The sequence below is a fragment of the Patiria miniata genome, unplaced genomic scaffold (assembly GCF_015706575.1).
Source record: "Patiria miniata isolate m_02_andy unplaced genomic scaffold, ASM1570657v1 HiC_scaffold_4, whole genome shotgun sequence".
Lineage (NCBI taxonomy): Eukaryota > Metazoa > Echinodermata > Asteroidea > Valvatida > Asterinidae > Patiria > Patiria miniata.
Genome location: NW_024037071.1, coordinates 5,853,339 through 5,867,528, shown reverse-complemented (window position 1 = coordinate 5,867,528; position 14,190 = coordinate 5,853,339). Strand labels below are relative to the sequence as shown.

General features: G+C 41.2%; 1 protein-coding gene across 1 annotated transcript; it reads right to left on the bottom strand.

Annotated features, from left to right (window-relative positions):
- Positions 1-634: 634 nt before the first annotated feature.
- LOC119739960 lies at positions 635-13,770 on the bottom strand. Its single transcript, XM_038215119.1, has 9 exons — positions 13,649-13,770; positions 10,913-11,075; positions 10,184-10,288; positions 9,742-9,815; positions 6,093-9,585; positions 4,230-5,968; positions 3,669-3,830; positions 3,078-3,295; positions 635-2,421 (listed from the first exon to the last, which is right to left on the bottom strand). The coding sequence occupies exons 2-9, from the start codon at positions 11,001-11,003 to the stop codon at positions 2,352-2,354; spliced, it is 5,952 nt and encodes a 1,983-aa protein (XP_038071047.1). The 5' UTR covers positions 11,004-11,075; positions 13,649-13,770; the 3' UTR covers positions 635-2,351.
- Positions 13,771-14,190: the final 420 nt, after the last annotated feature.

The following is a 14,190-nucleotide window of genomic DNA, read 5'->3' as shown; positions in this document are numbered from 1 at the left end:
ATACAATGTATACAATATATACATTGTACATGATGTACATGTACATGTACCATCAAACTCAATACACATTGTATCATAAATGGAGAGTTGGAGACGGGCTCTACTGTCCAGACTGCCATTTTTTAAGGTCATATACATTTGCGAACATCAAAAAATAAAATCTGTGTGCCTACATGTATGTCGTAATTGACTGTAAGTGAATAATAGTCTCAAGCATCCTGTGAAATCATGGCACCTGGTGTGCTGTAATTTAAAAAAAAATTGGAAAATTTGTATCAATTTCCAACGATGGTCGGCTGACTATCGTTGGGGGAAAATTACTTTTTTTCAATTACCCCTAACTGACCAAATTTAGTTGGTCCACATTTTGTTTGCAATCAGTAACAATTCCGTGAACAGGCACATGCCACCTACATGTAGTCTGGTTCCCTGACCTGAAAATTCCCTGACATCTATAAATTGCTCCGTTTCGTCTGAAGTACAGTCAGGGACCCAGACTACAACAGCATTTTTTTCCCTTGTTTTTTTTTAGCATCTATGAACACAAAACTTTAAACAGGTCAGTATTACAGTATTTGCTATAAATTACCGACCCCCAAATCCATGCATTTCTGAAAATTACAGCAAAAGCAAATACCTTCCAGACACTCTTGTAAACTTTATTTAGGGAAAAACTTGTGTCTTTTTAAACCACACTGCAATCATCAGCCAATATTTACTTGCAGCACGCTCAACAAAAATATAATCTACAATAAAATACTATACATCAGAATTTAGATTTGTATATTTACAATGAGGTTATTTAAAAAAAACAGAAGAAAAAATGTTTGAAAATTTGAAGCTTGTTATGTCATGTTCACTGGAGCAGTCGCCATATTCTCCAATTTTTTTACAGTTCAAGGAACTTCTGTATAGATTATGACTTTTAGTGTTATTTTGTAGCACTTTGTAAATAAAAATGACACACTGCCATAGTAACCAAAGACGAAAGTGACCACAGCAAAGCTGATAATGATAATGAAGCTTCTCTGATGACATCAAAGTTTTGCTCATGAATGTTAAAATTTCAATTGGAAAGGTTTAAATTCGACAAAGTAGCAATTAAAGAATTCATTGGCTGTTCATGGTAGAATTTTATTTTTTTTATCAAAAGGCAAGACAGAGAAAAATAATGGCGAAAGAAGTAAAGATATGTTTGTACATGTACTTACAATTTCCAATCTTTTGCACGCAACACTGCAGAATCACAACACAAACTCACAGATAAACTATCAGAACTCAAAAGTTACTTTAAGTACTCAACAGAATTTGGCAATATTGAATAAGATCCGAGTTTTGTAGACCAATCCTGTACACTGCCATCAGCTCACGGGCTCCCAGTGCCCTGTGCTGGCTACTAGGCAAATAATTTCAACAATTTGCAAGAACGTGTATGCCTTAGTTTTGTGATCTGTCAAAAGTCCGGAGAATATACATTGGCAACACAATATTAACGTGTTGACTTGCTGTACACAATGCCAAATATGTGATTTTGGCATTCTGTGCAACGTGAAGAAAAAGAGAAAAAAAACCTCTTTTTCTCACAAATGCAATATGTAAAAGGTTGATAATAAATTTTTCTTAATAGACGTCACCTGATCCAATGTTTATAGTGACTTGAGAAAATTATCTCATTAAACTTTAATATTTTTGTGCATTTTTATAAAGGCTCTGTGTATTCTGAATTTATCAAATGCCTACTTCAACTTTTTTCCACGCACTCAAGGAGGGAACATGAACTTTACAATGCATATTACTATATGAGTTAAGCAAAACTGTTTCATAACCTCTCTGCCATTAATGGGGGCCATCATGACACTATAACTGTGTCCACATTGCTTAAAAAAATAAAAGAGACAATCCAACATCTGTATTAATTACAATTTCATTACAGTAGCGCTTTTGTACAAACTCACGATTTTTTTTAACAACCTTACTTTTGTGAAACACCACTCTGGCCATGTCTATGGTATGTGCCTCGCACGCGTAGTGCTAAAAACAGCGCTGCAGGAATTAAGTCTTTAAAGCCAGGTGGTGTAAGCAGTTTCAATCCACCCACATGACAGGCTCTCAACCAATGGGAATAGTAAACTGTCTCAGGTATTTATGAATACAAGTGTAATTCAAAAATATTAACAAAGAAAGTTGATGAGATACATGTACAAAGTATGATACAATCTTATATGGTTCATATTTCTCTTTCTGTGGCCCTCTAAAAAGCTGCAAAAAAAATTAATTTGCACAAAAAAACTTCCATCCTCTGGCTACAACAGGGATGATGGCATCACGTCTTTGTGACACATTTTCTTCCTCTACTTGATGCCTTTTGCCTCCAGCTCTTTTCGAACCCTCTGAAGATATGTTGGATCTGGATAGCCATGCCTGAAAAAAAATTACCAACACAAAGTTTGATCAACAAATGCTATTCCAAGTTTCTACGAGCATTTAAACATGATCAATGTTGACTATTATCAAGGTTTGCTGGCATGGTGACTCTGGGCCTGATACCTGGCCACATGGAATATGGTGTATGGCTTCTGACTAGCACCGGATGAACAAAAACATATTGGGAAATCACTAAGAATGAGCAAACTTCTGATTCTGCTTGTTTTTCTGTCCCATTTTGGGGAAAGTCTACAAAATCTGCCTGGCACACCATCCTTCTTGTCTTGTGCTGTAAAAACAACTGATCACTATACTTATGGTGTGCGGTTGTTGTTCCTAAAATCTCCCAAATCACAATACCTATGTACATGTATATCCAATGATCTGTTGCTATTAGTCAAGTTTTGTCTGTTGGCAAATATGTTGCAAAGAAAAGCGCCAACTTTTGGCCGTTAGCATATTGACTGTTTTGAATAGTGCCCTCGTTATACAAATGTGTCGACCACCCCCCTCCCCTTCCCCCATCCAAATACAAACTGGTCTGGTAATGGCCGTGAAACAAGTCAATGTTAAAATGTTTAAGGCATTTGTTAAGAAGTCAGGGATAATGGAAGTCCGTCCCAAGCCTGTTAATTCCCTCTCTCTTAACTTACATTTCCGACCCGCCCGTTTGACTTGTCTTGTGATGCACGTCGTTCCACACGACCGTGTTATCTGCGCCAGTTGTGACTGATCGACCAATGGTGAACAAAAGTCGGGCATCGAAGGCCGTCTTCAATAGCTTGAGTACCTCTTGGCCTTGCCTGTTGTTTGGTAGGTAGGCCTGGCGTTGGGTCCCTCGGTACTGCAGCCCTGGGTTAGGGTGTTCATCCTGAGAAGAATTAGAACAAATAAAGTCACAAACTGATTTGCAAGTCTACAACATGTCAAATAACATGTCAAATAACATGGCCAAACACAAGTCAAATCAAAAGTCTATTAGTCAAATCACAAGTTCACAGCACATCAAATCACAAGTAATCACAAGTCCATATAAATGAAAATCAAGTCAACCACAAGTGAGGTCTCAAGCAGGAGTAGGAATTTTTTTGCTACAGTTCATTTGAACACTAAACCTGTGACTTATAAACTCATGACTGAAGGACATGTGACTGACATGTGACTGATTTGTATGACAACAACTTTTGAGCATTAATGACGGTTCCTAGCAAAAATGCCTTGGAGGCTACATAGATTGCACGTACAGTTTGGATTCCGTTCAGAAATGTGTAAGTAATGATAATAGTTCCACAGCCTGGGTATCCGGGAAGATCTGAGGAAACTGTAGTGTAGTTCATGCTGCCGTCTGGCTGGTCACCTTGTAACTTGCCATAACTCACACCGCAGATGGGACAGATTGGCTTGAACTGCAAGAAACAATGCAAAAATGAGCCTTTCCTTTGTGGCACCTCAGACAAATAAAAATACAAGCAATACAACATGTTTGGCCATTCAAAGAATGAGGTGCATACAGTTATCTTTCTGAATAATTATTAGACTGAACATGCTAAAGGACAATTACAATGATCAAAGACTGCTAATTACATTCATAATTTAAAACTGGTACATGTACAGTAGATAACCAAAATAAAAGGCCTGCACTATTCAGCTATTTTGTGATATCCCTCAAACATGGGACTAACAGTAATTCTTCTTAAATAGAAAGTTCCAGATACATGTAATACAATTGTCAAACAAGAAAAATGATAACCTTTGAATATCAAAAACAGTTGTGGTAGAAAATTACAGTACAGCACACGGCTTACCTGGAATGCCTTTTCAATGCAAGAGGAACAGAATGTATGTTTACACTGGAGAGACTTTGGGTCCTTGATCTTGTCCATGCAGATGGCACACATTGGCTCCTGCGGTCTCAAAACAGGAGGTGAGCTTTGACCGATGACTTGAAGCTCATCCGTTTTACTTGCCTTCTTTCTTGAATGTCTGCGTACTGTCTGTGAGCTGTCGGTGACGGATGATCGACTGGTGACCGTTGCAGTATCTTTTGGGAAAATCTGCCGTTTTGTTTCCTGCTCTCTTGAGAGACGTCTTAGGATCTCCTCATGAGGAGCTTCCTCGGCCACCAATTCCTTGGAGAATGCCGAGTTCCTGGGGTACGTCGAGTTCGAGATGGACATTCCATTGACTCCACCAGCCCTGGCATAACCTTGTGCGACAACATCCACTGATTGGTTGCAGCCAAGCATGGGTTTTCTCCGTGTGCTTGTTGAGTCTTTAACAACACTTGTCTTAATGCGGTAGTCGTTTTTGGTGTCAATACGAGAGGCTCGAGCTCCGACAATCGGCTGCCTGACTTTAGGTGGTTTCTTCTCAGCATGCCCATCAGGCGTAGAGTGCATATGTTTCATGCAGTTCTGGCAGATGTCCAGCCCTTTCCCTATGCACTTTACACAAAGGGGATTCTCGCAATCCCTGCAGGTCAGAAGCAAGTGTTTGGTGGAGGAGAGACACACATCGCATCTTTTCTCTGGCTCCTTTCTGGTTTTTGCCTTGCTGCATTCTCTGCACCTGCCAACATCCAGGCGCGCATCCTTGCATATCTCACAGATGAGGTGCTCACAGGACTTTCGTTTGGACAGATTTCTTGGTGAGGAGCAGACAAAGCACTTTTGACGTGGACGCGACCTGTCTAGGCTCTGGGTGCGTCTTACTGGCCTCTGTAGCTGCTTCTGCCTGGCCCCTTTATCTTGTTCCGACAACAGGCGATTGAGCTCACCCTCAGTTTTTCTTGATAGTTCAGGGGAGGGTGGGGCTCTTGAGAAGGCATCAAGGAGCTCTCTGACTTGCTTCTCCTGTCTGGTTTCCTTAGGTGAAGCATTTGGGATATTTCTGGTACTGGGTGCTTGCTCTTGACCTCTCTCTCCAGTCAGACGAGGTTTCCTCCCACGTGATGGATACTCTTTCAGCTCCCTACCTGGTGATGTATACAAGCCCGATGTTCTGTAAGCCCAGCGACCCTCTCCTGCATCATCCATATCATCCCTAGGCAGGTAAGGTAGTGATGTACTACGAACCATGGGTGGCAGACTGGAAGGAAGGCTATAGTCATCCATCCTTTTATACTCTACGTTTCCATGAGGTAGGTCTTCGTCGGAGGAAACGCTCTCTCTCTGCGACCTTGACATCCTTGCAGAAGCCTCCCGTTGCTTATGGCTTCTCCCCCTCCTACTCACCCCATCTTCATTTGCCGCTGGAATAGTTAGGTTCCTTTCATAATCTCCTTCTACGTTATTCCCGGGCTCCAACAAAGTCTCTCTCATGTCTGTATCATCTTGTCCTTGAACAGCCTCAGAGCTGGCACTTGCTTCCTGACAAAGTGTTTGAATCATGATGTCCTGCGCCTGCCTAACAGTCCCGCTGTCTAAGTCTACAATGTCCACTTTTTGAAGGATACCATGAGGGGAAGTCAGTCGCTTTCGGTTAACATCCAGCAAAGCCTTGCAGATCTCTTCAATGCACACTTCCAAAGGTACTCCAAAAATACCTGCAAAGAAACAAGCAATCAAACTAAAACAGGTTATAGGTTTCTTTTAAGAACCACTTGATTTTAATACAAAAGTATAAATGAAGAAAAAGAAGTGATAAACTACACAACAGAGTCCACAAACCTGAGCTGATGAATGGCATGGCTAAGGATGACACTTGAAGCTTCTCGTCTGCAGTCCGAAGACACTTCACAATTGTGGCTTTCAGGGTTTGACGGACCTGCAGCTTGTTTGGGTAGTCTCCCCACTTTGGCCCCACGGCATGCAGCACAAAGGTACAAGGCATGTTCCCTGAGCCTGTGTGAACAACTTTGGCTGGGTACAGCAGGCCATGATGGGCAACGTACCTGTTGCATTCTGCTTGCATGCCTTCTCCGGCAGCATCACGTATGGCCCCAGCAACACCAGCTATATTTGACAAGGTCTCATTTGCAGCGTTCACAATTACATCAACTTGCATCTCGGTGATATCCCCACAGAAGAGCCGGACGCAGATGCCAGAATTGAGGTCAAGAATCAAACGGCCATCTTGAAACTTGTAAGTGACGTCTCCAAGGGTTCCCTTCCAAACTTCAGCATCTCTCATTTGGGTAGGATCATCATTTTGGACACGATGCTTTGCATCTGGTTTTGTCCTGACTCTCGCAGACTGGATATCACTGGGATCTTCTAATAACCTGCTGTATCCATTCAGCGTCTTTAAATGTTCATTCCTTTCTGTGTGTTGCTGCTCAACCACAGAAGGTAAGGGATTCTGGGAGGGCAGATGACCAAGATCATTCTCTTCACTAAGCAAGTGATCCTGGCTATTTGGATCTTCTCTTTCTGCATCAGGTAGCCCATTCACACCCAGAGTATCTATATTCTGTGTCAGGGCAAATTTTTGTCCAGCTCTGGGAGATACGGGACTGAGAGAGCTGAATCTCAGGTGATAGAGTCGATTCACCATGCTGTCACTACTTAGACTTTCGAGGTCTACATCATCATCAACAAACTGTGACGTCGACTCAGGCCGAGAGAGGCTTCCACGCAGCCGCCTACATATCAAATCTTTGGCAGAGTTGACATTGTGACGACCCTGGCCATAAATCAACACTCTGGAGCCCACAACTCTGAACAAGAGGTCACGGAAAGAGTGCTCCATTTCTTCAATGATCTCTGCCAGAGTGTTACTTGTTACATTTTCAAACTCTGCCAAGCTTACAACACGGTGCTCTAGACCACTAAACACCTCTTGGTAGAAATTTGCAAATGCATCTTTTCCCTGCTGAGCAGCCGTCTCGGAGACAGCTCCCACTGATTCCACTTCAACCATGTACACGTCGCTGTCCAGATTCCCTCTCACATTGAACTTGATGCCGTAGTTTTGCTCGATGTCACACAGAATAGTGTGCTTCTGTGTCTGAATAAAAGCAAACACGCCTGGATCTACAGGTATTACATTTGCCATATTGCTTATGTCTTCCACAAGATTTCGTCTGTCTGGCTCTGTGACTTCGTTGGCTTCCCCTGTTACCTCAGCGCCAGCTTCTCTCCCAGAAGGTGATGCTGCAGGCTCAGCTTCTGAAGCAGTGCTAGAATTGAGAATTCTTCTGGGGCCTCCAATGTGTTGGTAATCCACTGCTTCGTCTTCAACCCGTGCAGTTGGTCCAGTGAGTCTACCCTCCAGTTGGGTCTGTGGAGCACCATCTACTTCAAGATCTGAAGGATCTGAATGAAGCCGATCTGTAAGAGGAAACACTGGCTCATTTCCAGGGGTACGAAGCTGTGTCTGAAGAGTACCATCAACTTCATTGGAACCATCGCCTCTGAGTTGAGAATACTCTCCTGGTCTATCTACCTCAGTGGTGTTCTCATCTTGCCTGACTTCCGGAGCTGGCTGAGCAGATGGTGATTCAACCCTCCCACTAGCAAAAGACTGCTCTGTATTCTGTCCACTAACTCCGGACTGACCCTGCAGACCTGATGAATCCACTGCAGACCCGATACCTCCACTGGTGTGCAGACCTGACGAATCCACTGGGGTCTTCTTCAATGACTCAAGTACCAACATTTTTGCCAGACGAACATCACTCTCATTTGATCCGTAAATGAGAACTTTCTCCTTTGTCACAGTGAGTAAAACAGTTTGGTATAGCTCGTGGATCAGGTCAACTGTTTTCCTAAGGGATTCGGGATTGAATGTCATATCTGTTGTTGTGATGGCCCGGTGGTTCAGTGTAGAGAATATCTCAGAGTAAAAGTCCACGAACTCGTCATGGGCCTGCGCGATCTCAGCAGTTTCTCTGGTTGGTGTTATCTTCAGCAGGGCACTTTCAACATCAGTGTCGTCACTATCTCTGGTTGCATGCATGGAGAACTTGACTCCAAACTTCTCCTCAATTTCACGGATGGGGTCGCTCTGTTTAAGTAAGATGTAACTGAAGACTCCGGGGTCAACTGGCAGGGATCCCATACCTTCCACAAACTCTTCATTATCACCATCAATGGCTCTACCATCAGTGATGGTAGCACCTGATTGAGGAGACGTGGTAGACTCCCTCTCCAAATCATCCCTAGGTGACAAGGTGTCATTGTCATCATGGACTGAGTCTGCTTCAAATTGTTCCCGTCCACCATTCTCCGAGTCCACGCTTGCCAATGGGGTTTGTGGGACCTTAACATGCCTCATGTAATCAAGACTGGAGCCAACAGTAAGCCTATCCTCACTTCTCTCAGAGGACATAGTTGAAAAAGCTCTCCCAGAAATGTCTTCTGGTGTCCGAGAGTCTCCGTCTGATGGAGGAGGTGTGCTCACATCAGCATTTCTGTGCATTGTTGGGTCAGTTGAAATTTCTTGGCTGGCTGGGAGACGCATGAAGTCATCTTCTCTACTCTGAACCTCTTCTGTGATTTGAGTCGTAGGGTCAGGAGATTCAGAAGGCTCTAGGTGATGCACAGAGCCTACAGAAGCAGAGTTGTCCTGAGGTGTCACATCTAGTGAGGAGTTTGGATGGTGATGACTTAATGATGCAACACTTTCACCATCAACTCCCAGACTGATCCTATTTGATGGTCCTTTAAATGAAGCTGCAACTTTTACATTCCTTCCTTCCAATTTGGTTTTGGTGCCATCTTTAGGGGCTTTTCTTGCACCACGTCTCCCACCTCTGCCACTCTCCACAGATTCACCAGCTACTGGGGCAGTGGGATCGCCTTCTAAGTTGTGTCTGGGGACAGTGTCTTCTGTAAGCCTTAGTCTCTCAGAATCGTTGCCTTCATTAGCGAGGCCTCTTGTTTCTTCATGTGGACTCCTTTGGGATCCATTAACAGCTGATGGGGAAGTAACGTCCACTGTTCTCTGGTCTTTGTCTCTCAGATGTTCCTCATTAAGCCGTGGCCTGTTGGTTTCATCAACCATCCATTCTTGCAAGAACTTGCGGGCGTTCTGTAACTGGTACCAGGTCCCAGTGAGCACATACAACTGTTCCGGCTGTCCTCCATATCTGTCTTGCTCGTCCACTGTACCACACTCCACTCCAGACTGCTTCTCAAGGAGTCGGGAGAAGTCTTGGGAGTTGAAGGGAAAGAGTTCCGTGACATCTGGATTGATGACGGCCTTCATGGATGTGAAAACCTGTAGTTGAGATAATTGATTGAAAATATATTACATGTGTACCTCACAAAAAACATGACATAGCTATGACACTCTTTCAAGTCTGTCGTGGTTATTTGGACACCACATGTACCAACTCCAGTACTTAACTCTTAAGAAACTACTTGATGTACTTACTTGTGACAGGAATGGTTGCATTGTCAGGTGCTCTCCTTCAAAACGAAGTCTCTTCCGCATCAAGGTAACCATGGCTGGGTTAAGAGAAAAGGGATTAAAAAATAGGGGAAACACAACTGGGAAAAAAAACTGATAAAAATGGAAAGGATCTGATTCAAACAATAGATTAAAGAATGACACTGGTGGAAGTTGTAGTAAAGATGCGCATAATGTCAAGTTCAAATGTTAAACTTAATATAATATTAGTTTCAAATAATAATTACAAGGGTTTTTTAATTTTAAAAAGAAACTTCCTGAAACTACCAAAATCTAACAAAATCATACATTGTTTATAGTACGGATAAAACCAGCAAACCATCCCATATAAAGCAATAGCGACCAGGCTAAAGAAAACAAACCGGACCAAACATTGATGATGAGGCCCCTGAGAAATGTGTCCCACCTTTTTCATCTTGAAACGTTGCCAGTGCCTGTCGTGGTTTTGAGGAACTCACTGGGTAGATGACTTTCAGAAGGTGGCCTCTGTCGTGCCCACTTGACTCAAGCTCTGAAGGAATAGTCAAGGAAGAGATAAAGATTTACCAAAGACATTGACTGGAGTGGGATTCCAACCTGCAACCTCCAGCATGCTGTATTTGCATTTCGATGTGTTTCAAGTTGTGTTTGCCACGCTCGTCAACATATTTGATTATTACTATTAATACAAACTGTCCTGAATCCTGCAGTTTTACTACAATTTTTTTTTCACACACCTTACAAAGTTAGTTAATAAATTTGCCACTTGTACGTTTTATTTCAACCCAAAATAACCCTTTTTGCCTTTTTTGGATATCTGCATCACTCTGAAAAAAAGTAGACTTTGTTTTGGGCACTGTAATAAACACATCCACTTTGCGAGCAGACTAGCTCTGATCCCTACATTATCGGTACCAACTGTGGAGCGGGAAATAAGGTAATAATTCATATAAACTAAACATGTGCTGATATTTTGGGCCCATATTTTTGGTCGATATCTCATTAAAAAGTGGATATCTTCGTACTGCTAGAAAATAGCAATTTAGAAAAGGAATCTAGTTTCTAAAAAAACACACGCACATTTATTCGGAATAAATTTTAACATTCCTTTTCCACAAAAAAAATAAATCATTTAAATAGCCCTTCAATGACCAACCTTGCTGAAGAAATCCTTCCAGTGTTTCTACCGAAGACGCCAGTGGAATGTTGGAGATGAAGACACTCCGTCGCTTAGCAACGGCTGCCATATTGGATCACATAACTTGCAGAGCCAGCAAGTGCAAAAGCCTTGTTGTTATTACCTAGCTGACAGCTACCCACTGAAAACAAAAAGCATAAGTTAACACATTTCATTTCAAATAAGCAACAAGGATATTAGCTGGGATTTTAACTTTGCATCATTAGAATGCTGTTCCAGTGCTCTACCAATGCATTTTCTTCCAATAGTTGTCCTACATCACTGACAATTCAGTGCTTACACAGTGCTGCAGAATAGCAAACTCAATTCCAATATTTACATCTCCCATTGAGAATGAAGTGCTTGAAACACTTGTCAAAAGAGTTGAGGAATTGTCAAAATTGCTGAGTTCACTGCTCCGGGGATTGGTAAGGAACTGAAACCTACACAAATTAAATATGCAGAAAATTAAAATGTGAAATAATAAAAAAGGCTGAAAAGTATCTGTATACATTACCATATGTAAATGTGCATTTAAAATTTAATTAACTCAATTGTGCATTAAAATTGTAATTAACTCAGGAAGTTTAATGTGCAAGTTTAATTACAATGTATAATGGAGAAGAAGTCTGTAGGGGAAAAGGCAGATTTGAAATTCAATCAACAATGGGCATAATTTGTACAATATGTACTGTGCACTAAACCCAACACAAATTTGAAATGGCGCTGTTTTATGCTCTTTGGGTAAACAACTCTCAAGACCTTTGGATCAGTGCCAAACTATGCAACAATGGGCAAGCAATCAATGAGGTCAAACAGGTCTGTCAGTCGGTAAAAATGCCATGGCGCTTTGTCGGTGAAATAAACACTTGGATCTAGACAAGAAATATGACCCCTTGCAGTTGAGTCCCGGGGTTTTGTTGACACTGTCAATAACATTAATATTTACAGATCTATGCAAAGTAACCTTTGTATGGGGTGCGCATGTTTCCATGGTTACAATAAACGGGCAACACATCCCATGAGGCAGAGTGGTTTAGGGGCCAACAAAATGAAGAACTTGGCCATTTCGTACTTTCTTTTGCCATTTACGATAAAGATTCTTAAAGAAAATCCACGTGCTTAAAAACTTTGGAGGTTTCAAGGTAGCTTTAGTGTGTGAATACTAGATTGCAATGTGAAACCAACGGGAGATGGTAACAAAGTTTATCATCAATCAAATTTCAATCCTCAATCCCTATTGGTCAATCCATGGCAGCAATAGTGGGAAGGACCTTAAGTGCAAAACATGTTTTGTTTTTGGTTAATGTAAGAGAAATTTAAAAATGATAATGATCTTAAACTCCAAGTTAAAATTGGGATGATGCTTTTGAGGCATAACATTGTTATCTAGAAATAGGGAAGGTCCACACAGAAAGCCATTTGACCCATTGACTATACCCACCCAGGTAAACTTCTGAATTTCAGTTCTGGCTGTCTTTTTTAAAAAACAAAACCTTTTTTTTTATTTTTTTTTTTTAAATAACTAAATAAGGCAGTGTATAATTTTGTGAACCAGTCCCCATTTGTTTTTGCTCTTTTACCAGCACAGCAAAAACTGTTTTTTTGGTCGGGGAGGGGGGGGGTGTCTTTTTGGCCATGACACATCTTCATCTGGGTCCGCACTTACATTGTTGTTGTGGGAATCAGACCTATGTGAATGGTTTTTTTTCAGGGGGCTCGTACTCGACAAGCTTTGCTTTTTTGTGGGTCCCCAGCATATTTTGGTATTAATACTAACTCATTGTCTGATCTTTAAAACATACTGAAAGTATTTAAAACAATTCTATGTATAATTATGAATTACATGTAGGTCTACAATGAAATGAAATAAAAAAAAACAATGCAATTTTGAATTTTTTTATTTAAAACAATATTACAGAAGACATTTCTTACATTTGTGTACATACAATATAAAGTTTCCAAACACAATGACAAAAATGATTTATTAAATCATTTTCAAACTTTAGATGAGTGCTTGTGAGGTAGGCGCGCTTTCCACTAGACCACGCATTCACTCGACATAATTTGGCAATAAATGTAATACACGTGCATGCATGACCCCGAGGGCGCCATACGATCTGCCACTGCCAATCCAACATGTTTAATAAAGCCAACGGGAAAAATGTGAGACCACAAGACTATTTAAAGTAACACTTCGTTAGATAAATGGGAAATGAATTGGAAAGAATGTTGCAAACTGACATCCCTTCCACAATTTTGTACAAAGTCTATAGACATGATATTGATACTGATAGAGCCTTACTAAAGCCTTTTTAGAGGGTAAAAAAAAAATTAGAAATAATTTATAGAAATGTTTCTATGTCCCAGAAACTGAGAAAGTGGCCCAGATTCATGTATGTTCATGATTTTTGTAATGAATGACCTCCACTGGGATAATATCTGAAGAACAAAGTGGCATCAGGTTGCAACATTTTTTTCCTACGACCTGCTAGTAGTACGGCTACTGCTACAGTGCTAGTGAGTTTTACTAGGCCTATTGTCCGGAAATTGGACAATCCTTACCATGGTGTTTATGTAGGCCTACACGGGCGTACAATACAATTTACCGTCATGACCGTGTTTGCATTTTTTTAGGCGATGTCACAAAATTCTGCAGACTCACTGTTGAATATTGATGATACAGATGTAATCTGCCACATAGCTCGCACTTACCTCAGAAAGAACCCTTCCTTTATAGCGGGCGCAAATCATGAGAATACTTTCAAACTTTTACGAAAAATCAACCGTAAGTATTTCTCGACAGAGACGCCATTGCGGAATGGCTCGGGGATGCCCCTAATGTCATGCCTTTCAAATCGTGCAGATGAGACTGTAAATAAGTCGATTCGCTTGCACGCACATTTTTGTGAACACGAAATACTCGTTGCGAGTTTGCAAGACCACAGCAAAAGCGCTCGCGCCCGCGAAGTGATAATTATTCACAACCCTCAATTTGCATAAGTTCAAAACTTCCTTCAAAAGTTTGTTTTCCCTTGTAATTTTCTTAAACTTTTCATTCCTTTTGTGTTACCTGTAACCAGTTTTACTAACCTCAAGTCGGTTAAAAACGCATGTTATCTCTTTATTCAGGTCAAAACTATTTGAAAAATTTGTATGTGCCACCAGTCGTTTGATTAGTCGTTTCCCTCCACAACTATTTGTTTTGGTCTCAAACGTATTTATATCTTAGCTTATAAAATATTAGTAATATAAAT

Bases quoted from the DNA above. Each gene is read 5' to 3' on its own strand.
- LOC119739960 (XM_038215119.1), bottom strand. From the start codon at position 11,003: ATGGCAGCCGTTGCTAAGCGACGGAGTGTCTTCATCTCCAACATTCCA. The intron at 9,816-10,183 runs GTGGGACACATT...CTCTTAACCCAG, and splicing joins AACGTTTCAAGATGAAAAAG to CCATGGTTACCTTGATGCGG. The intron at 3,831-4,229 runs GTAAGCCGTGTG...TGTTTCTTGCAG, and splicing joins GCATTGAAAAGGCATTCCAG to TTCAAGCCAATCTGTCCCAT.